Source organism: Myotis daubentonii, chromosome X (assembly GCF_963259705.1).
Source record: "Myotis daubentonii chromosome X, mMyoDau2.1, whole genome shotgun sequence".
Taxonomy (NCBI): Eukaryota; Metazoa; Chordata; class Mammalia; order Chiroptera; family Vespertilionidae; genus Myotis; species Myotis daubentonii.
In genome coordinates, this window is record NC_081861.1 from 107,858,362 (window position 1) to 107,880,235 (window position 21,874).

Genomic DNA, 21,874 nt, shown 5'->3' on the forward strand with positions numbered 1-21,874 from the left:
ACAATAATAAAAATCTAATGATAAGTTATAGATGGAGCTAGAGATAGAAGTGGGTATATACATTATAAATTTGAAGGGATCATGCTGGAAGTAGTAAAGCTTAGGTAAAGACTTCACTTTTCCGTAGAGGATTTTTGTTCTTTTCTTTATAAAATTACAAAATGGTTGATTGGGAGCTAGAGTATATGTATGTATGTAAGTATGCATACAGTGATTATTATATGTGTGTATCAGTGAATTTAAAATGAAAAAAATTAGATTACTTTAATTTTAAATATGATTATGAAGTCTAGTGTGTTAACTTTTTTCTCTATATGCAATTTTGAATATTTACATTGTTTTTAAGGGAATGATTCAAGCTACTAAAAGACTGTGTAAATGTTACTATCTATTTTTAAACTAATGTGGATTACTAAAGCAACTCCATATTTACATTTAATCTTACATAAAAAAACAACCTACAGTTATGTTTGTATATAATGGTATGGCAAAGTCAGTAGTCTTTCTGTACCAACACAAATTCATTATGCCTTTAAAATGGGTACTTGTCAAATTAAACTCTTTAGTGTTAACATGGTCTAAAATTTGAACATCATATGTAATGTAAATAGTCATCCCTTAACATATCATCTATAATTTGATTCTATAAAAGGGTTTTTTTTAAGTTTCTAGAATATTTTAGTTTATATTATTTATGTTGATATTACTATATTGACAAATGTAGAGAATTTCTGTCCTACTCTAAGTAGGCTGAAAATTATTTTTTTTAAAAAAAGTATATTGCTTGAATAATATTGGAACTGCAGCAGGGTCATTCTAAGAGGAATTTAAACTAGGGATTAATGAATTCCTTATTCATTAGTAGAGAAACAGCAACATTTAAAAAAATCCCTTTAAAACTTAAGCATTTTTTAATTTTGGAAAGCAGGATATACAAATAAACAAAAATGAAGTTTTTTATATCACCCATTTTCCCACAACCCAGGTCCTAGACTATATTTTATAAAGGTTAAAATACTCAAATAAAACTAGGTACTCTTTCTTTCCATTTTCATGTTTTATTTTATTATTATTTTTATATAGCTTTTCTTTTTATCCATCTCTTAATATTTACTTCATTTTGTTTACCTCTTGGTTTCTGTTGGCCATTGAATCTTTTAGGAATTCGAGAATAAATTGCCTTGAAAGGATTCGGTGTTAAATTAACATTAAAGTCCTATTGTTTGCTTATTTTTCCAAGATAGAGATTTTCAAAATATCTAAGAGATAAAGTTGAGAACTTAAAACATACCTTTGTCTTATTTCTGGATCCCTGAATAATCCTATAAGGAAATCTTGTCAGTAACTGAGTTTTAGAGGTAGAGTTTGTCTTCTCTGAATATCTGAGGTGCATCTGAATTTTTTCTGCTTTCAGGCCACACTTCACAAATCCTTTATCTTAGATGGTTAGGTTCTTCCACTTGTGCTAAGTAACTTGGATATCATCATCATCATCATCATCGTCATTATTATTATTTTATGATGGCGAAGATATGAAGGAAAAGGAACGCTAGTACACTGCTGGTAGGAAGGCAGACAGGTACAGCTACTATGGAAAACAGTGTGGACTTTACTCAAAAAATTAAAAATGGAACTGCCCTTTGATCCAGTGATCCCACTGCTAGGAATATAGTCTAAGAAGCCTGAAACACCAATCAGAAAGAATATATGTACTCCTGTGTTTATAACAGTGTTATTTACGATAGCTAAGATCTGGAAACAGCCCAAGTGCCCAACAGTAGATGAATGAATTAAAGAACTATGGTATATCTATGCAATGGTATACTATGAGCTGTAAAAAGGAAGGATCTCTTACCATTTGAGACAGCATGGAGGGACCTGGAGAGTATTATGCTAAGTGACATAAGCCAGTCAGAGAAAGACGAGTATCACATAATGTCATTTATATGTGGACTCTAATGAACAAAATAAACTGATGAGCAAAATAGAGCCAGAGACACTGAAGTGCTGGGGTCCAGCCCCAGCAGGTCCAGGGGTCCCCAAAGGTGTGGACGGAGTCGGCGAAGAAGGAATGACACGGAGACAGTGTTCAGTTGATCAGCAGCCTAGCCAGGATCTCTAGCCAAGTTCTGGTCAGGATCTCCAGCGAAGTTCTGGTTAGGATCTCCAGCCAGGTTCTGTGTCCATGTTTTCTTGCTAGGTTCTCCAGCCAGGTTCTCCAGCCAGGTTCTGTAGCCATGTTCCCTCGCTAGGTTCTCCAGCCAGGTTCTGTCTCTGGGTTCTTCAGCCAGGTTCTGTCTCTGGGTTCTTCAGCCAGGTTCTGTCTCTAGGTTCTTCAGCCAGGTTCTGTCTCTAGGTTCTGTGGCCAGTTTCTGTCCAGGATCTTTTGCCATGTTCTCTCGCTAGGTTCTGTCTCTAGGTTCTGTGTCTAGGTTCTGTCTCTAAGTTCTGTTGTCTTGTTACATCTGTATTTATACCAGTTGATTCCAATCCTATCAATCTCTATTCCAAAGGTTAAGGCGTTTCTTATCTCCATTCCAGGGAGTAAAGATTATGTAGCTTAAGCATGATTGTTCGTAGTTAAAGTGATTACTTACCTGCCTGGCACTTAGTTAAGGGGTTTTATTCCCTCCCTAACTTCAGGGGAAAATCCCTACCTGGGGAAACAACCTTTCTCAGAGAGGTGACCTTGGTTAAAACACATAGTGCCAAGAAGGTGAGCAAACATATTAAGAACAGTATGCCATATATGCCAGGTCCCTTGAAACAGCAAGGATGGACCGGCTCCTGGCACTGAAGCATGCAACAGACTGATGTATACCAGACTGAAGGGAGGGGGTAGGAAGAGAATAACCAAAGAACTTATATGCATATATGCATAACCCATGGACATAGACAATAGTGTGGTGAAAGCCTGGGGAGGGGGTGGGAGTAGGCTGGAGGGGGTCAATTAGGATAAAAGGGGACCATCCTATATAATAAAAGCCTAATATGCTAAGTGCCCGACCGTTAGTTTGACCAGTCACTATGACATGCACTGACCACCAGGGGGTAGACCCTCCTACCGGTAGGTTAGCTTGCTGCTGGGGTCTGGGTGATATGGGCTGGACACACCCTGGAGCCTTTCCGCAGTCCCTCTTTGACCCCGATCGTGCACTGGTGGAGTCCCTCGGCCTGGCCTGTGCCCTCGCAATCTGGGACCCCTCGGGGGATGTTGGAAAGCCAGTTTCTGCCTGATCCCCACAGGCCAGGCCGAGGGGCCCCCCTGGTGTACTAATCCATGCACCGGGCCAGTTTCGGCCCAATCTCTGCAGGCCACCCAAGGGACCCCACCAGTGCACAAATCCGTACACCAGGCTTCTAGTCTATAATACTTTCAACAATAAAGATAAAAGTAACTTGGATATTAATAGCATAACTTTATCTAAGACAGAGTTACCCTAGGTTTGTTTTTCTTTAAAATACGAAACTCCCATTAAGACATTTATAGGTGCTGATTTCCTTTATAAAAAGCATCACTGAAGGAGGGAAGTTCTTTAAATGATGAACTAATATGCTGCATTTAAATTACTTTTGACCTATAAAATCAGTTTATATTTCTTTCAGGAGCATATTTTTATACAAAGCACAATATCTTGATAGGGCCTTTAGGGGAGATAACATCAACCTCATTAGCTTTATGGGTAAAAGAGAAAAGTAAATACCTATTATAATCTTTTTAATATAATAGTTTTGTTGAGATATAATTCATATGCCATACAATTTACCTTTTAAGATGTGTAGTTCAGTGGTTTTTAGTATATTCAAGGAATTGCACAACCATTACTATAATCAATTGTAGAATATTTCTTTACCGCACAAGGAAACCCCATACCTTTTATCAGTCACCTCCTCCACTTCAACGCCTCCTAGGTAACCACTGCTTCAATTTCTGTCACTATAAGTTTGCCTATTCTAAAATTTTCATAGAAATGGAAGTGTATACTATGTGGCCTCTTGTGTCTGGCTTCCTTCACTTAGCATAATGCTTCCAAAGATTATCTATGTAGCATGTCAGTACTTCAGTTTTATTACCAAGTAATATTCATTATATGGATATACATTTTATTTATCCATTTGATAAATCATAGTCATTTGGGTTGTTTCTACTTTTTGGCTATAATGAATAATGCCAACATGAATAATCATGTACATGTTTTTGTGCAACTATATGTTTTCAGATCTTTTTGGTATATACCTAGGTATAGAATACCTTTGTAATAAAATGTTACTAATTTTTTTTTCAGCATTGTGAAATACAAATGTTTTACACATATCCTGACCCCATCCCTGTGGTACATCAAACACTGTATACTGATAATATTATATCCACCATATAATTTTGGGATGTAACATAAAAGGGGTACAGTAGAAAGCCTACTTAGCTTTAAAAAGGAATGTTATATATTTTGCTAAAATGAAATTTTGATCACATTGTGTCAATGGTTTATAAAAAAATATCGAACGTTAACACTTTACAGTGTTGGCTAACACTGCACCTTACTCATTTAGGTTATATTTAGTGCTAACAGAATTCTGTCGTGTATGTAATGTCACCTGCTTATTGCTGAGTGGAATGCCATATGAGTTGAGAAACAGCACTGTGAGACTTGAATATTGTAAACCTTATAACACGCAAAAAGGTTAAGTTTGAATTTGGGGTATTTTGAATACTAAATGCATTAAGAAGAGTCTTTGAGGATCTATTTATAAAGTCATTGATTGCCAAGAACAGTGGCCCTATGTGCATTGGGTAATAGAGCAGGAAGTGGTGCCTTAGCTGTTGCCACCACCACCTCAACCTTACCCTTTCCCCCAACTACTAGCAGCACCCCCCTCCACCACACTGCTTCCATCACGCTGCCATTCTCTCTCTCTCTCTCTCTCTCTCTCTCTCTCTCTCTCTCTCACAAAAGAGTTACTGCACCTGTCTTATTCCCCTTTCCTCAAACAATTGAGCCCCTTCCCCCAACCCCCTCCACCATCTACCCATACATACACCAAGTTGCTATCCCCTCACCTCCTTTGCCAGAGCAGAGGAACCCCTCCCCCAACCCTTGCCACCCACAACCTCCCTTCCCCTGCACCCCTGCCAGAGCAACAGAGCAGCCCCTGGCATGCAAGGGTAGCTGTGACTCCCACACCTCAAGGGAGGTCCACTAGCTCAACAATAGGAGAACCACTATCTCTACCCTCCCAACTCCTGATGATCCTGCAGTATTGTCAGTGAACTTGGCCAGCCTGGTCCGTAGGTGCAGAACATATTCCAGGAAGTCCGGACATACTCTGAGAAAAAATGAATTGTGTGGCTCTTGGGTGGGGTCCATTTTTCCCTCTCACTTCCAACTGGTGCCACGGTTCCTATTCAGAGCCCTCCCTACTCATGGACAAATCTTGATCTCTTTGGGCCTGATGATCTCTGCTGGCCTTACCCTAAAGACTCCTTGAGACACTACTCTACCACAAAAGTCCCAGAGCACCCAGTGGGTGGCAGTTGACCTTGAATGTACCTCACAAAGCAAAAAAAATCTCAAACTAACTTTACACTTAAAGGAACTAGAAAAAGAACAACAAAGGCAAAGTTAGTAGAAGGACAGAAAGATCAGAGTGGAAATAAATGAAAGGGAGTCTAAAAAACAATACAAAAGATCAATGAAACCAAGAACTGATTCTTGACAAGATAAACAAGGTTGATAAACCTTTAATCAGAATCATTAAGAAAAAAAGAGGACTCATAAATAAAATCAGAAATTATAAAGAGGGGAAGTAACATCTGACATCACAGAAATACAAAGGATTATAAGAAAATATGAACAACTATATGCCAAGAAGTTGGATAATCTGGAAGGAATGGATAAATTCCTAGAAACATACTATCCTCCAAAAATGATTCAAGAAGAAACAGCTCTAGCCAGTTTGCCTCAGTGGATAGAGCTTCGACCTGCAGTCTGAAGGGTCCTTGGTTCGATTCTTGTCAAGGGCATGTACCTAGGTTTCAGGCTTGATCCCTGATTGGAGCATGTGCAAGAGGCAACAAATAGATGTGTCTCTCTCATATCGAAATTTCTCTCTCTGTCTCACCACCTCCTTGCCACTCTGTTTAAAAACCAATGGAAAAATATCCTCGTGAAAATTAACAAAAAAGAATAATAAGGAACAGATTATCTCACTAATATGTGGAATGATGAACAAAATGGAACCAGAAGCATGAATATGTGGAACACGCTGGCTGGTGCCCAAGGGGTGCAGGGTGGGTGATGACTGGATAAAAAAGGTGAAGGAGATAGCTAAAGAACATATGTGCATACTCCATGGACATGGACAATAATTTGGTAAAGGCCAAGGAAGGGAGTTGCCAGAGAGGGTGGAGATGGACAAAGATGGGTTTGAAGGGGAACACCTGCAATAATGTCAACATTTAAAAAAATTAAATAAAAAGAAAAGTTGAGTCACAGCATAAAATTATCAGTTTTTTAAACGAAATAGAAAAATCTGAACAGACTGATTAAAACTAATGAAATCAAAGCAGTAATAAAAACTCCCAGCAAACAAAAGTCCTGGACTAGTGGCTTCACAGGTGAATAGTACCAAACATTCAAAGAAATAACACCTATTCTCAAAGTATTCCAAAAAATTCAGGAGGAGGGAAGACTTCCAAGTTTATTTTATATAGCCAAGCATATACAATAAGCTTTATCTAATTCCAAAACTAGATAAAGGCACTAAAAAGAAATAATATTATAGGCCAGTATCCCTGATGAACATAGATGCAAAAACCCTCAACAAAGTATTAAATCATATCTGGTAATACATTAAAAAACTCATACACCATGATCAAATGGGATTTATTCCTGGGATGCAAGGTTCGTACAATATCTGCAAATCAATAAAAATGATACATCACATAAACAAGATGAAGGATAAAAATCATATCAATAGAAAAATTATTTGGTAAAATCTAGCACCCATTTATGATAAAAATTTTCAGCAACGTGGGAATACAGGGAACATACCTCAACATAATAAAGGATGTTTATGACAAACCCACAGCCAAGATCACAGTGATGAAAAACTTAACATGTTTTCCTTAAGATCAGGAACAAGCCATGGATATCTGCTTTCACCACTTATTCAACACTAGAGGCCCGATGCATGAAATTTGTGCAAGAGTAGGCCTGCCTTCCCCCAGCTGCTGGCACTGGCGTCCTTCTGGCACCCGGGACCTGGGCTTCTCTTGCTCGCAACCCTGGCTCTCTCTGGAAGGAAGGTAGTCCAAAAGGATGTCCAGTCTAATTAGCATATTTTGTTTTTATTATTTTAGAGAAGTGATGGCGAACCTATGACACGCGTATCAGAGGTGACACACGAACTCATTTTTTTGGTTGATTTTTCTTTGTTAAATGGCATTTAAATATATAAAATAAATATCAAAAATATAAATCTTTGTTTTACTATGGTTGCAAATATCAAAAAATTTCTATATGTGACACGGCACCAGAGTTAAATTAGGGTTTTTCAAAATGCTGACACGCTGAGCTCAAAAGGTTCGCCATCACTGTTATAGATAATACTGGAAGTCCTAGTCACAAGCAGTCAGACAAGAAGAAGAAATATAAGGCATCTGAATTGGAAAGGAAGAAATAATAATGTCATCATTTGCAGATGACATGATGCTGTATATAGAAAACCCTAAAGATTCCACCAAAAACTACTAGAACTGATACATGAATTCATTAAACTATCAGAGTACAAAGTTAATATTCAGAAATTGGTTCCATTTTTATACAACAATAATGAATTATGAAAAAGTGAAGGTAATGTTATCCCATTCACAACTGCATCAAAAAGAAAAACAATGTAGGAATAGATTTAGCCAAGGAGGTAAAAGACCTGTACTGGGAAAATTGTAAGATACTGAAGAAAGAAATAGAAGAAAATACAAATAAATGGAAGCATAAACTGCCATCATAGATAGGAAGAATTAACATCATTAAAATATCAATGCTAACCAAATCAACCTATAGACTCAGTACCATTCCTATCACATACCATCAGTGTATTTCACAGAACTAGAAGAAATAATCAAAAAAATTTACACGTATCCATAAGAGAACCCGAATAGTCTCAGTAATCTTGAGAAAGAGGAACAAAGTTGGAGTTATCAAAATACCTGAAATCAAGCTATACTACAAGGACAAAACAACTTGGTTCTGGCATAAAAACATAAAGATCAATGGAACAGAATAGAGTGCCTGGAAATAAACTGGCACCATAAATAGTTATTGCAATATTATTGACTATATTCTCTATGCTGTACTTTGCATCTCCTATGACTTTTGTAACTACAAGTTTGTACTTCTTAATTCCTTCACCTCTTCCAGTTTCCCACGCCCCACCCCCTCTGGGAAAGCCCAGTCCATTCTCTGCCTATGATTCTATTTCAATTTTATTTGTTTATTTGTTTATTCTGTTCTTTAATTCCAAATATAAGTGAAATCCTATGGTGTTTCTCTCTCTGACAGACTTATTTCACTGAGCATAATACACTATTTTAAAAGAGAATCTATTAAACCAATAATATATACTTCATCATCTTTTTTTAAAATTGATTTCAGAGATGAAGGGAGAGGGGGAGAGAGTTGGAAACATCAATGATGAGAATCATTGATCAGCTGCCTCCTGCACGCCTCATGCTGGGGATTGAACCCGCAATCTGTGCATGTGCCTTGACCAGGAGTTGAACCATGACCTCCTGGTTCATAGGTCAACGCTCAACCACTGAGCCATGTGAGCCGGGCTTCATCTTTTTTTTTTTTTTTTTTTTGAATCTGTTTCATTGCTTCCCAAAAATATTTGCCAGAAATGAAGGAACAGAATTAGAAGCTATGAAGGAATGAAAATATTTAACTTGTTTATATTGATCGTTTTGGTGTTTTCTGTCATAGACAAATAGTTTGAACACTTAAATAGTATTAAGTTTATATTTAATCACAAAGTTAAACTTTGCATTGTAAAATAATTTCTGGAATTTATTGTTTTTCACCATTTTGAAAGGCAAAAGGACTATTTTTGAAAATGTATGTATAAAATTTCAAAGTGAGGTAGGGAAAATCTAGACTTTGACCCATTTAGATTTTTAAATTAAATTTATTAAGGTGACATTAGTCAACATGAACATATAGTTTTCAGGTGTATGTTTCTATGTTACAAAATCTGTATATTGTACCATGTGCCCACCACACAGAGTAAAATCTTCTCCAGTCAACATATATTAGGACCCCCTCCTCACCCTACCCCATTCCCTCTGGCAACCACCACACTGCTGTTTGTGTTCACGAATTTCAGTTTTATATTCCACATATGAGTGAAATCATGGTTCTTAGATTTTTCTGACTGACTTATTTCACTTAACATAATATTCTCAAGATCCATCCATCCATGATGTTGTAAATGGTGCTATTTCATTCTTTCTTATGGATGAGTAGTATTCCATTGTGTATATGTACCACATCTTTATCTAGTCCTCTATTGTAGGACACTGGTTGTTTCCATGTCTGGGCCACAGTGAATAATGCTGCAATGAACATAGGGTGCATATGTTTTTGTGAATACATGATTTCAAGTTTTTCAGGTATATACTCAAGAGAGGAATTGCTAAGTTGTATGGTGGCTCTGTTATTGAATTTTTGAGGATTCACCGGACTCCATAGTGGTTGTATCAGTCTACAAATGATGAAAAAGTGTTCCCTTTTTTCCATAATTTCTCTAACACGTTATTGCTTGTCTTGTTGATAATGACCACTCTTAACAGGTGTGAGGTGGTATCTCACTGCAGTTTTGATTTGCAGTTACCTAAATTTCTTGCCCTTAGTCTGCCTCCACCAGAGGCATAAAATGTTCTCTTTCACCGAGGTCCATAAATTTGGTACCTATATATTCTTCTATGTAACTTATTGTTTCTGGTCTTATATTTAGGTCTTTGACCCATTTTGAATTAATTTTTGCACATGGGGACAAAACGTAATCCAGTTTCATTCATTTTCATGTGGCTTTCCAGTTTTCCCAGCATCTTTTATTGAAGAGACTATCTTTACTCCATTATGTGTTTCTGGCTCCTTTGTTGAAAATTACCTGTCCATATACATGTGTTTTTATAGCTAGGCTCTCTATTCTGTTCCATTGATGAGTGTGTTTGTTTCTCTGCCAATACCATACTGCTTTGATTATCTTAGCTCTGTAGTATAATTTGATGTCAGTTAGTATGATACCTCCAGCTTCATTCTTTTTCCTCAGGATTGCTTTGGTTATTTGGAGTCTTTTGTGGTTCCATAAAAATCTGATGATTTCTCATTCTGTTTCTTAAAAAATGATATGGGATTTTGATGGAGATTGCATTAAATCTGTATATTGCTTTTGGTAATATGAACATTTTAACTATGTTGATTCTTCAAACCATGAACACATGATATTTTTTTTATTTTTAGTGTCTTTTTCAATATCTTTTAATGATGCTTTGTAATTTTCAGTATATAGGTCTTTCACATTCTTTAAGTTTATTTCTAGGTATTTTATTATTTTGTTGCAATGGCAAAGGAATTTTTTTTTCTCATTTCTTTTTCTGAAGTTTGTTAGCATAGCAGCGGTTCTCAACCTGTGGGTCGCGACCCCTTTGGGGGTTAAATAACCTTTTCACAGGGGTCACCTAAGACCATCGGGAAACACATATATAATTACATATTGTTTTTGTGATTAATCACTATGCTTTAATTATGCTCAATTTGTAACAATGAAGTTGGGGGTCACCACAACATGAGGAACTGTATTAAAGGGTCGCGGCATTAGGAAGGTTGAGAACCACTGGTATATAGGAAGGCAATGGATTTTGCACATTGATTTTGTATCCTGCAACTTGACTGTACTTGTTTATTGTTTCTAATAGCTTTTTGGTGGAATTTTTAGGGTTTTCTACACACAGAATCATGTCATCTGCAAAAAGTGACAATTTTACTTGTTCCCTATTTGGGTGCCTTTTATTTCTATTTCCTTATTCCTCTGAATAGGACTTTTAGCACTATGTTGAATAAGAGTAGTGAGAGTGGACATCCTTGTCTTGTTCCGTTCTTAGAGGAAAAGCTTTCAGTTTTTTGCCGTTGAGTATGATATTGCTGAGGGTTTATCATTTATAGCCTTTATTATTTTGAGGTACACTTCTATTATTTTATTGAGTGTTTTAATCATAAATAAGAGGTATCTTATCAAATTCTTTTTCAGCATCTATTGATAAGATCATATGATTTTATACTTTCTTTTGTCAATGTGGTGTATTACATTAATTGATTTGTGTTATTCAACCATCTTTGTGCCCCTGGAATGAACCTGATTTGATTGTGGTGTATTATATTATTTTTTGGATGCAGTGTTGTATTTGGTTTGCTAGTATTTTGCTTAGGGTTTTTGTATCTGTATTCATCAGAGATATTGGTCTGTAGTTTTCTTTTTTGTGTGTTATCTTTGCCAGATTTTGGTATCAGAGTTATATTGGCCTAAAATGTGTTAGGAAGTATTGCTGCTGCTTCTTCAATTTTTTGGAATCGTTTGAGAAGGTCAGGTTTTAAATCTTTGAAGGCGTGGTAGAATTCACTGGTGAAGCCATCTGTTTCTGAACTCTTTTTTGGGAGGTTTTTGATGGTTGTTTCAATTTCCTTACTACTTATTGGTCTATTTAGATTTTCCAATTCTTCATGATTTAGATTAGGAAGGTTATATAAGTATAAGAACTTATCCATTTATTCTAGGTTATTGAATTTTATGGCATATAGTCTTTCATAATATTCTAATATGATCCTTTGTATATCTATGATGTCCCTGGTGACTTCTCTCTTATTTCTGTTTTTTGTTTCTATGGGCCTTTTTGCTTTTTTTCCTTAGTGAGTCTAGCCAGGGATTTGTCAATTTTATTAATATTTTCAAAGAACCAGTTCTTTGTTTTATTGATTTTTTTGTATAATCTTTGTTCTCTATCTCATTCAGTTCTGCTCTAATTCTTATTATTTCCTTTCTTCTGACTTTGGGTTGCTTTTGTTCTTCTTTTTTCTAGTTCTTTAAGATCTGATGTTAGGTTGTTTACTTGGGATTTCTCTTGTTTCTTGAGATAGGCCTGTAGTGATACAAACCTCCCTCTTATTACTGCTTTTGCTGCATCCCAGAAGTTTTGATATATTGTGTTGTCATTCTCATTTGTCTCTATATAACTTTTGACCTCATCTTTTATTTCTTCTTTGAACCAATAATTTTTTAGTAGTATGTTGTTTAATCTCCACATATTTGTGGATTTCTTTACTTCCTTTTTACAGTTGATTTCTAATTTCAAGGCATCGTGGTCAGAGAATACATTTGGTATAATTTCAATCTTCTTGAATTTGTTGATGCTAGTTTAAGAACCCAACATATGATCTATACTTGAGAATGCCCTATGTGCACTGGAGAAGATTGTATAATCTGATGGTTTTTTTGTGTGTGTGTGTGTTTTTTTTTTTTTTACTTTTTCAGGCTTTTATTTTTCATCCATTCCTTCCAAGTAAATTAAAGAACAGATTTGTACCACATAGATGCTATGGTTTGAAATCAGTCAATCAATAAACATATCACACTGATTCCTTTCTTTCTTGCTTTTCTTCCCTTTCTCCCTGTCTTAATTGCCTGCCTTTTCCCCTTCATTCCTTCTTTCCTTCCATCTTCTCTCATGTTCTCTTTTTAAAAATTTCTTTATTGATTAAGTTATTACATATGTGTCCTTATCCCCACATTACCCCCCATCCCCTCTCTCATGCCCTCACCCCCCTGTTGTCTGTGTCCATTGGTTAGGCCTATATGCTTGCATATAAGTCCTTTGGTTGATGTTACGGGATGAAAGGTTCTGCATATGTCAATTATGTCCATTTGGTCTAGTGTTTGATTTAAGACTATTTCTTTATTAATTTTCTGTTTGGTTGATCTGTCTTGAGCTTTCAATGGAGTATTAAGGTCCCCAGGTATGATTGTGTTTTGATCTGTTTCTCCTTTAGTTCTGTGAGTAATTGTTTTATATATTTTGGTGCTCTCTGGTTAGGTGCATATATATATTAAAGAAGTGTTATGTTTTCTTGATGTAGTGTCCCTTTTATCATTATAAAGTGTCCATATTTGTCTCTTGTTATCTTTGTCATCTTGAAATCTATTCTGTCAGACATATGTATGGCTGTACCTGCTTTTCTCTGGATGTTATTTGCTTGGAGAATCGTTTTCTACCCTTTTACTTTGAATCTACCTTTGTCATTGCAGCTTTAATGTGTCTCTTATAGGTAGCATATGTTTGGGTTTTGTTTATTAATCCACTCTGCTACTATGTGCATCTTTATCGGGGAATTCAGACTATTTACGTTTAGGGTAATTATTGATGGATGAGGATTATGTATAGCCATTTCATTTTTTGTTTTCTGGTATTTCTGTGCCTTCATTGGTTCTTTTCCTTTGTTTCTGTTATTTTTGTTTGGTTGTATTCTATACTTCTTTCCTTTGTTTCCTCTTTTGAAGCTATGTATCCTGGTTTGGGGATTTGTGTGTGTGGTTACTATTAGGTTTGTAAAAATAAACTTGTATATATACTCTAGTATTTTTTCTTTTGAGTGCATCTGATATTCATCCTCCTTTGCTAGTTCAGACTTTTCTCCCTCTTCTTTTATGTTTTCGTCACAAATTATAAATGTCAAAAAGTTAACCAACTATAAGGATTTCTCAACAAAGAAATCCCTGCTCAACACAGACGCATGCCTGAGAGACCAGTACATTGAAACATCTAGAGGTGGGAAACCAGGAATAAATGGGGAGACAAGAATGGAGGAAAGTGAAGATGGCCCACAGATGCAACCCTGCAAGCAGGAGCTCACCACCCACCCAGGAGAGGAAGGATGCTGGTGGTAGCAGGAGCTTCCTTTGGCTTGAAGAACAGAGAACTGCCGGGGAAGGGCAGTTCAGCAGGGCGAGCAGCAATTGGAATGAACAGTGACTGAGTCAACAGACTCCTGACAGAGCACAGGGTCCTGCCATGTGGAAATCCACTGTTGGGCCAGGGCGTGGTATTTCAGATAAGAAGCACAACCACTGAGCCCTCCCACCACTCCCAAAGCTCTCCTCCTGTTGCCCTGGGAGTTGGGTTGAGGAGCATATTATCCATAAACCAAGAGCTGTTGCAGTAGAACCACTGTATGTATCCCTCTGTGACTGATCCCCAGGAGGAGTACTTGGGGCAGGACCCCACAGAGGTCAGGTGTTGTGATTACAGTGAGGGCAAAACAAACTCCACCTCCAAGCAGCATATCTGTATTGTCTTAGGGAAGCTGTGGAGGTCAAGCCTGGGAGACCACAGAGGTAAAAAAAATCTTGCAATTCAGTGCCATCTAGTAGAAAATAGTAGGAAAACCTCTTCACTAATATGGACAGATATAAATGCCTAGGCAAAGAATAACTTCAAATACCATGAATAACCATGGTAATGAGGATAATCAGAAAGAAAATGAAAAAAATTCTAGAAAGCAAGCTGGAACACATGGATATATGTGATATAAATGACAGATTTCAAGATTGCAGTTCTGAAAATAATAAAATGTGAGAAAATACACACAGGCAATTCAATGTACTCTGAAAACAAATCAATGAAAAAAATGAGTACTTTACCAAAGAGATTGAAACTTTAAAGAAGAAGTCAGAAATCCTAGAAATGAAGGGTACAGTTAAGGAGATTAAGAGTAAACTACTGGGTGGGGGGTGGACAGGAGCAGGATGGAAAAGGTTAATGGAAAAATGAGGACCTATGTAATACTTTCAACAACAAAAAATGTTTTAAGAGTAAACTACTGAGCCCAGCCAGCATGGCTCAGTTGAGCACCAGACTATGAACCAGTTCCATTCCTGGTCAGGCCACATGCCCAGGTTTCAGGCTCTATCCCTAGTAATGGGGTTTTCAGGGAGCAGGCAATCAGTGATTCCCTCTCATCATTGATATTTCTATCTTTCTGTCCCTCTCCCTTCTTTAAAAATATGTATTTTTTAAAAAGAGTAAAACTACTGAGCATAGAAAACAGCCAATCAGATGGAGGAAAGAATTAGTAATATCAAAGATAGGAATCTAGAAATTAACAAGAGAGAGATGGGAGCATAAAGAAGAAAAAATGAAAGAGCCCTACAAGGACTATCTGATTCCATTATAAAAAGCAATATTAGAATAATAGGCATTCTGGGAGAGGAGAAGAGGGAGCATGGAATAGAGAGTCTGTTCAAACAAATAGTGGATGAGAACTTTCCAAACCTATGGAAAGAACTAGATCTTTGAATCCAAGAAGCAAACCAAATACCTAGTGTCCTCAATCCAAAGAGGCCCTCTCCAAGGCATTTGTTACTGAAGCTGTCAGAAATTAATGACAAAGAAAAAATTCTCAAAGCAGCCAGGGAAAAGAAAGAAGTGACCTACAAAGGAAAACCCATCAGAATTTCATCAGAATTCTCAGCAGAAACTCTACAAGCCAGAAGAGATTGGAACCAAATATTTAAATGTCTGAAAGAGAATTTACCAGCCACGAATAATATATCCAACAAAATTATCCTTTAAATATGAAGGAGAAATAAAAATGTTCCCATCCATATGGAAGCTGAGGGATCTTATCACCAGAAACCCTTTATTGCAGGAAATACATAAGGAAGTTATTCTACATGAAACAAAGAACATAAAGTTGATCTTCATTTATTAAGAGTAATGGGTTGATGATTGTATAGTGTCACTTTTTATTCTGTTTTTAGTACTTCTGGAATTGTTTAGATGTAGTCAGACTTCACAATTTTATGTTTCATATTCGGCACTATGATGTATACAATAGGGAAGAACAGATTTTCAATTCAGATTACATTTCAGTTTCTTAGGGACAAACATTAAAATAAAAAATGGTAAGCATTTAATTTTTGGTGGGAATATATTGTTTAATATTTGTAGTAAAAGAAGGGAGTGTATTATGTTCATTGCACAATTTGTACATAGTATTCATGTGAAACTAATATTCTTAAAGGCTGCATGTATGGCAAAGAATCAAATTTTTAAAGTATACTTAAAATGTAAGTAATATTCTCAAATAATATTGCTTTACCTATGTATATGATTTTGAAGTATAGCATATGTTGGTAAATCTAGAAATGTACTAAATTTCTGGTTTGAAGTTGCCTTTCATTGAATCAGCAGAAATTAAGATGTGTACTAAGATTTTATTTTGTAATGATTTCTGAAAAGCCCTTTTTATAAAACCAGGTATTTTCTGTATTCCCTCTTTTTTTCCAATCCTAAATTCCATATGTTACTTGGTTTTAGAAATACAACTTTTTAAATTTGGGAATTTTTATGTGAGCATATTTTATGACCACTACTTTTTTTAAAAAAATTATTGTTGAGAGTATTCCAGATGGCTCCCCCCTCCATTTTTTCCCATTGACCTGATACACCCTATACCTGCCCCTCCCAGGCCTTCACCACACTATTGTCTGTGTCCATGGGCTATGCATATATGCATATAAGTTTCCCAGTTAATCTTACCCCATTACCCACCCCTGCCTTCCTTCTGAGGTTCTTCAATCTGTTCCATGCTTCTATGTCTCTGGATCTATTTCGTTCATTAGTTTAATTTGTTCATTAGATTTCACATGTGAATGAGATCATATGATACTTGTATTTCTCTGTCTGGCACATTTCACTTAAAATAATACTCTCCAGGTCCTTCCATGCTGCCTCAAACGGTAAGAAATCCTTCTTTTTCACAGCTGCGTAGTATTCCATGATATACGTGTACCACAGCTTTTTTATCTACTCATCTGTTGATGGGCACTTGTGCTGTTTCCAGATCTTAGCTATTGTAAATTGTGCTGCATATAGGGGTGCATATATCCTTTCTGGTTGGTGTTTCATGTTTTTTTAGGATATATTCCCAGAAGTGGGATCACTGGGTCAAATGACAGTTCCATTTTTAAATTTTTGACCAAATTCCATACTGTTTTCCATAGTGGCTAGACCAGTCTGCATTTGACCAGCAGTGTAATAGAATTCCCTGTTCTTCACATCCTCACCAGTACTTGTCATTTGTCGATTTGTTGATGATAGCCATTCTGACAGTGTACATCTCCTGGGGCAGTGGTTGGCAAACCGCGGTTCTCGAGCCACATGCGGCTCTTTGGCCCCTTGAGTGTGGCTCTTCCACAAAATACCACGTGCGGGCGCGCACATACAGTGCTATTGAAACTTCGTGGCCCATGCACAGAAGTCAGTTTTTGGCCTGGGCGAGTCTATTTTGAAGAAGTGGCGTTAGAAGAAGTGGGGGGTGTCAGTCAGTCGGACGACGGGAGACGCAGCGCATGGTGGCGCCAAATATCAGCAGTACTTAAACTATATAGGTAGGTTAATAACAATGTACCTACCTATATAGTTTAAGTTTAAAAAATCTGGCTCTCAAAAGAAATTTCAATCGTTGTACTGTTGATATTTGGCTCTGTTGACTAATGAGTTTGCCGACCACTGTCCTAGGGCAAGGGAAACTAAGGAGAAAATAAACAAATGGGACTAGATCAAAATAAAAAGTTTCTGTACAGCAAAAGAAAACATCAACAAAATGAAAAGGGAGCCCACTGCATAGGAGAACATATTTGACAATGATATATCTGATAAGGGGTTAATTTCTAAAATATATAAGGAATTCATACAACTTAACAAAAGGAAGACAGACAATCCAATTAAAAAATGGGCAAAGGACCTAAATAGACACTTCTCTAAAGTAGACATACAGATGGCCAAGAGACATGGAAAAAGCTCTGTCACTAATCACCTGAGAGATGCAAATTAGAACGACAATGAGGTATCACCTCACATTTGTTAGAATGTTCTAATTTTTATGTTATTAAATTTGGTATAAGGATTTAACTTAAAATATTGAATGTGAAGAAAGATTATTTTATCTTTCCCAAACCATTTTAATTAAAGCTATATAGGTATTAAGTGTTATATATGTACATATATATGTATATATATATAAATTGAAACCTGTGAATAGTTTTTTATATAATGTGATCATCATGTAGTATATCTGTTGTACACCTTTTTTTCATGAAACATACCACTTTTAATGGTTGTATAATAGGTCATTAAATGAATACAGTGGGTAGGTGGTTAACATGCTATTTCTTATTGCACTTATGCTTAACACCCACTAAATGTCGGTTACTTTTTGCTGAGATATATACTTTTTTATATTTTACAGTGGATGATGTTGGGGGGAAATTGGAGCATATGGGGAACACACCATTAAAAATCGGCAGTGATGGTTCACAAGATGTTAAAGAAGATGGATTTGGTTCAGAAGTAATAAAAGTGTATATATTTAAAGCTGAGGCTGAAGATGATGTTGAAATAGGTACAAAGACTTAGTTTTTTGCTGTAATAGTCAATAATTAGAACTTATTCTTATCTTTTCTAGAGACTATACATAAATTGACTTAAAAGTGCAGATTTTTTTATAGGTTTCTTTGGGGATAGAATATAAAATGCATATGAAATATGAAACAGGAATTGAGAATATATCATACTTAGGTTCTTTCAAACATGAGTAGAATATTACAGTTGATATATTAAAACAAATGAGTGGAGAGGATTTAGTTTATTGGTGAAAATTATAATGAGTATTTAAGGGCAGGCTAGAATTGCCTGCTTGGATTTCAGTCCTAGTTCTGCCATTTAGCTGAGTGGCCTTTTGTGATTTACTTAACCTCCTTCTGCCTTAGTGTTCTCATCCGTAAAGTAAGCCATAATGATAATAGCTACCTCATGGGGCTTTTGTGAAGATTAAATGGGTAAATGCATGTAAAGGTCTTATAGAATGCTTGGCGTATAAGTGTGATGTGTTATATTTGTTATTTGTCAGTGATGTATAAAAAGTTAAACTGTAAATTATAAGAAAATTTTCTTGACATTTAGAAATTTATATTGGAATATTTTGGAACAATATTTTTCTAAAAAATATTTATTATATTCTCAGTAATTTAAGAAATTATTCCATGATACTTCTCTATTTTGATATGTGTTTTAATTTTTTAAGGTGGAACAGAAATTGTCACAGAGAGTGAGTACACCAATGGACATTCTGTAGCTGGAGTGCTTGACCAGAGCCGAATGCAACGGGAGAAGATGGTTTACATGGCGGTTAAAGATTCTTCTCAAGAAGAAGATGATATCAGTAAGAACAAAAAGGCACTGGAGTGACTTATTAGTAGCCATCATGCATTCTTTTAAAAAATAAAGTATTCCCAGAAATACAAGCACTATATAGGGAAAAAAAAGTCACTAAAAATAAGCTTGACCCTTTGCTAAAATAATTTAAAAGGGAATGGTCCTTTTGATTATTCATACATACATGTATTGCTCAAATTAGCAAATATGAAATAGTATGTCCAGATACCAGGGATACAGAGATCAGCAATATACTGTTGCTGGCTTCAGTAGAACCCACAAAGATACAGGGAATTATGGAGAATCTACTTTCTCTGTGTTAATGGATATGTCATGTGTATATTATCTCATTTAATTCTCACACCTCATCTGTGAAGTAGGTGGTATTATCCCTGTTTTATACAGGAAAAAAATGCTCAGGGAAGTTAAGTAATTACCCAAGGTCATTCCAATATTAAGTGAGGAAGGTAGGGTTTGAATTCCTATCTATTACTCTACTGCCACTGTTCTTTCCACATGGCAATTACCACTGTTGGCCTTTATCTGGATTTAGCAGTGAAAGGGAAAACTGGTTGTTTGCCTACTATCCCTGAGGGATTGGTTGAGTAAGTATTTTTCCAAGTCAAGCTGCCAGGATCTTTACTTATGATTCCTTTGATAGTCTCCAAGTAGTTGCTATTTAAGGCTTCTTAGGGCTGAGTATCACAGAGTGATCAAAGATCCTCAGATTTCCTTTCCTGCCATTTCCTTATGAAGACATTTTATTCTCTGCTTACTTTCTTCTCACTTCTTTGTAGGAATGCAGCCCTTCCCTAAGGCTTCTTCTGTCTTCTTGCCATACTAAAACAAAAACTGCTTTGTTTTGCCCTAGAAGGGCAAGAGCCTCCACTTAAGTGCATTACCTTGACAGTACCCATCTTTACCTATACTGCATTTTGATCCCCACTCCTCAAATTTCCTTCCCTTAAAAGCCACAGAGAACTGGATTCTAATTCCAAACATGAATAATATACTATACCTGAAAATATTGAAACAAACTTGTCTAAAGGATTTGATTGAAGAGGTAGAGAGTTAAATGAAATAATTTCTATTTGGTCTCTAAAGTCTTTATTTTTTCATCATTGGTAAGTAAAGGGGCATGGTAGAAGGTGGGAGATGGAGACTTAGGTTACCTGATTCCAGAATTCCATGGGAATGTGTGTAACTTACACCAATGACTTTTTCTGGTTAATTGAAAGAACAGAAACTGAGAAGAAGAGGAGCACTTTTTCCCCACATGTGTCCCTTGTTTCTTCTATAGGGAACAGAAGATCTCATTATGTGAATGAAAGGATAATCATAAATTCAAGACAATTTAATGAATCTCATTTATTGCTTTTTTCCTTTAATAAAGTCTCAGAAAATCCTATCTTTTGACTGAAAGGGCATCCACATATTCTTGAGCACCAACAATATATATATATATATATATATATATATATATATATATATATATATATATGACATGTAATATATATATATGTATATATGTATATTTGACTTTAATTTAAAATGTTTTCATTATTAATATTTTTTACCATTTTCATTGAATATACAGTACCGTATGTAAGTTGCAATATGTGAGATAATCATGGGCCACTTTTCTAGTATTGATGCTACAGGAAATGCTTTCTGAGTTCCAAATAACTATCAGGCAGAATTATGGAATACGATTCTTTTTTTTAATATATATATTTTATTGATTTTTTACAGAGAGGAAGGGAGAGGGATAGAGAGTTAGAAACATCGATCAGCTGCCTCCTGCACACTCCCCACTGGGGATGTGCCTGCAACCAAGGTACATGCCCTTGACCGGAATCGAACCTGGGACCCTTGAGTCTTCAGGCTGATGTTCTATCCACTGAGCCAAACCGGTTAGGGCTGGAATACAATTCTTTTAATATAGTTATGCCAATGGACTATAAAATCAGTCAATATATTTCAAGCACACATATTTTATATAATCTAAAAGCCATTTTTATAGGAGGACTAGGCTCTAAGAGGAGAAAAATAATTTTGATAAATTATTTTCTCCCAGTGGCACTAGCTTCTAAATTGCCTATTGTAATTTTTAAATTAACCAAATTGAAATAATGAAAGTTAAAAGATTTAAATTGTTTGGAATTTTTACCCATTTATTAAATATTTAGGGTTATAAACAAGCAATTATTTCTAAAATTTAGGTTGTGCTGAAATAGCAGATGAAGTTTACTAGTATATGGAAATCATTGTAGGGGAAGAGGAAGGAACTTATCTCCCGGAAACTCAGCTTGAGGACTCTAATGTTAATAAAACAATTGCCCCTGTTGTCTGGGCTGTGGCATATGGTAGGACATTGACATTTTTTCCCCTGATAAGTACATAACATATCTCATTTGACCAGCCTTTAAGTCATTAAATATGTTGTGCTAATACCCTTTATGAATTGGCTAATATTATAAAACTAGAGGCCCAATGCACAAAATCATTCAAGGGGCTCGGCCCTCACAGCTCCTGCTTCGTCTGGAC

At 36.0% G+C, this 21,874-nt stretch overlaps 1 protein-coding gene across 7 annotated transcripts in view; it reads left to right on the forward strand.

The window, feature by feature from the left end:
- Positions 1-21,874, forward strand: part of ZNF711 (zinc finger protein 711) — a 42,032-nt gene that overhangs the window by 14,616 nt on the left and 5,542 nt on the right. For all 7 annotated transcript variants that reach the window (XM_059679107.1, XM_059679104.1, XM_059679103.1 and 4 more), the window contains 2 exons: positions 18,363-18,515; positions 19,197-19,334. In XM_059679107.1, coding sequence (XP_059535090.1) covers positions 18,363-18,515; positions 19,197-19,334 — 291 coding nt within the window. The remainder of the gene's footprint in view (positions 1-18,362; positions 18,516-19,196; positions 19,335-21,874) is intronic.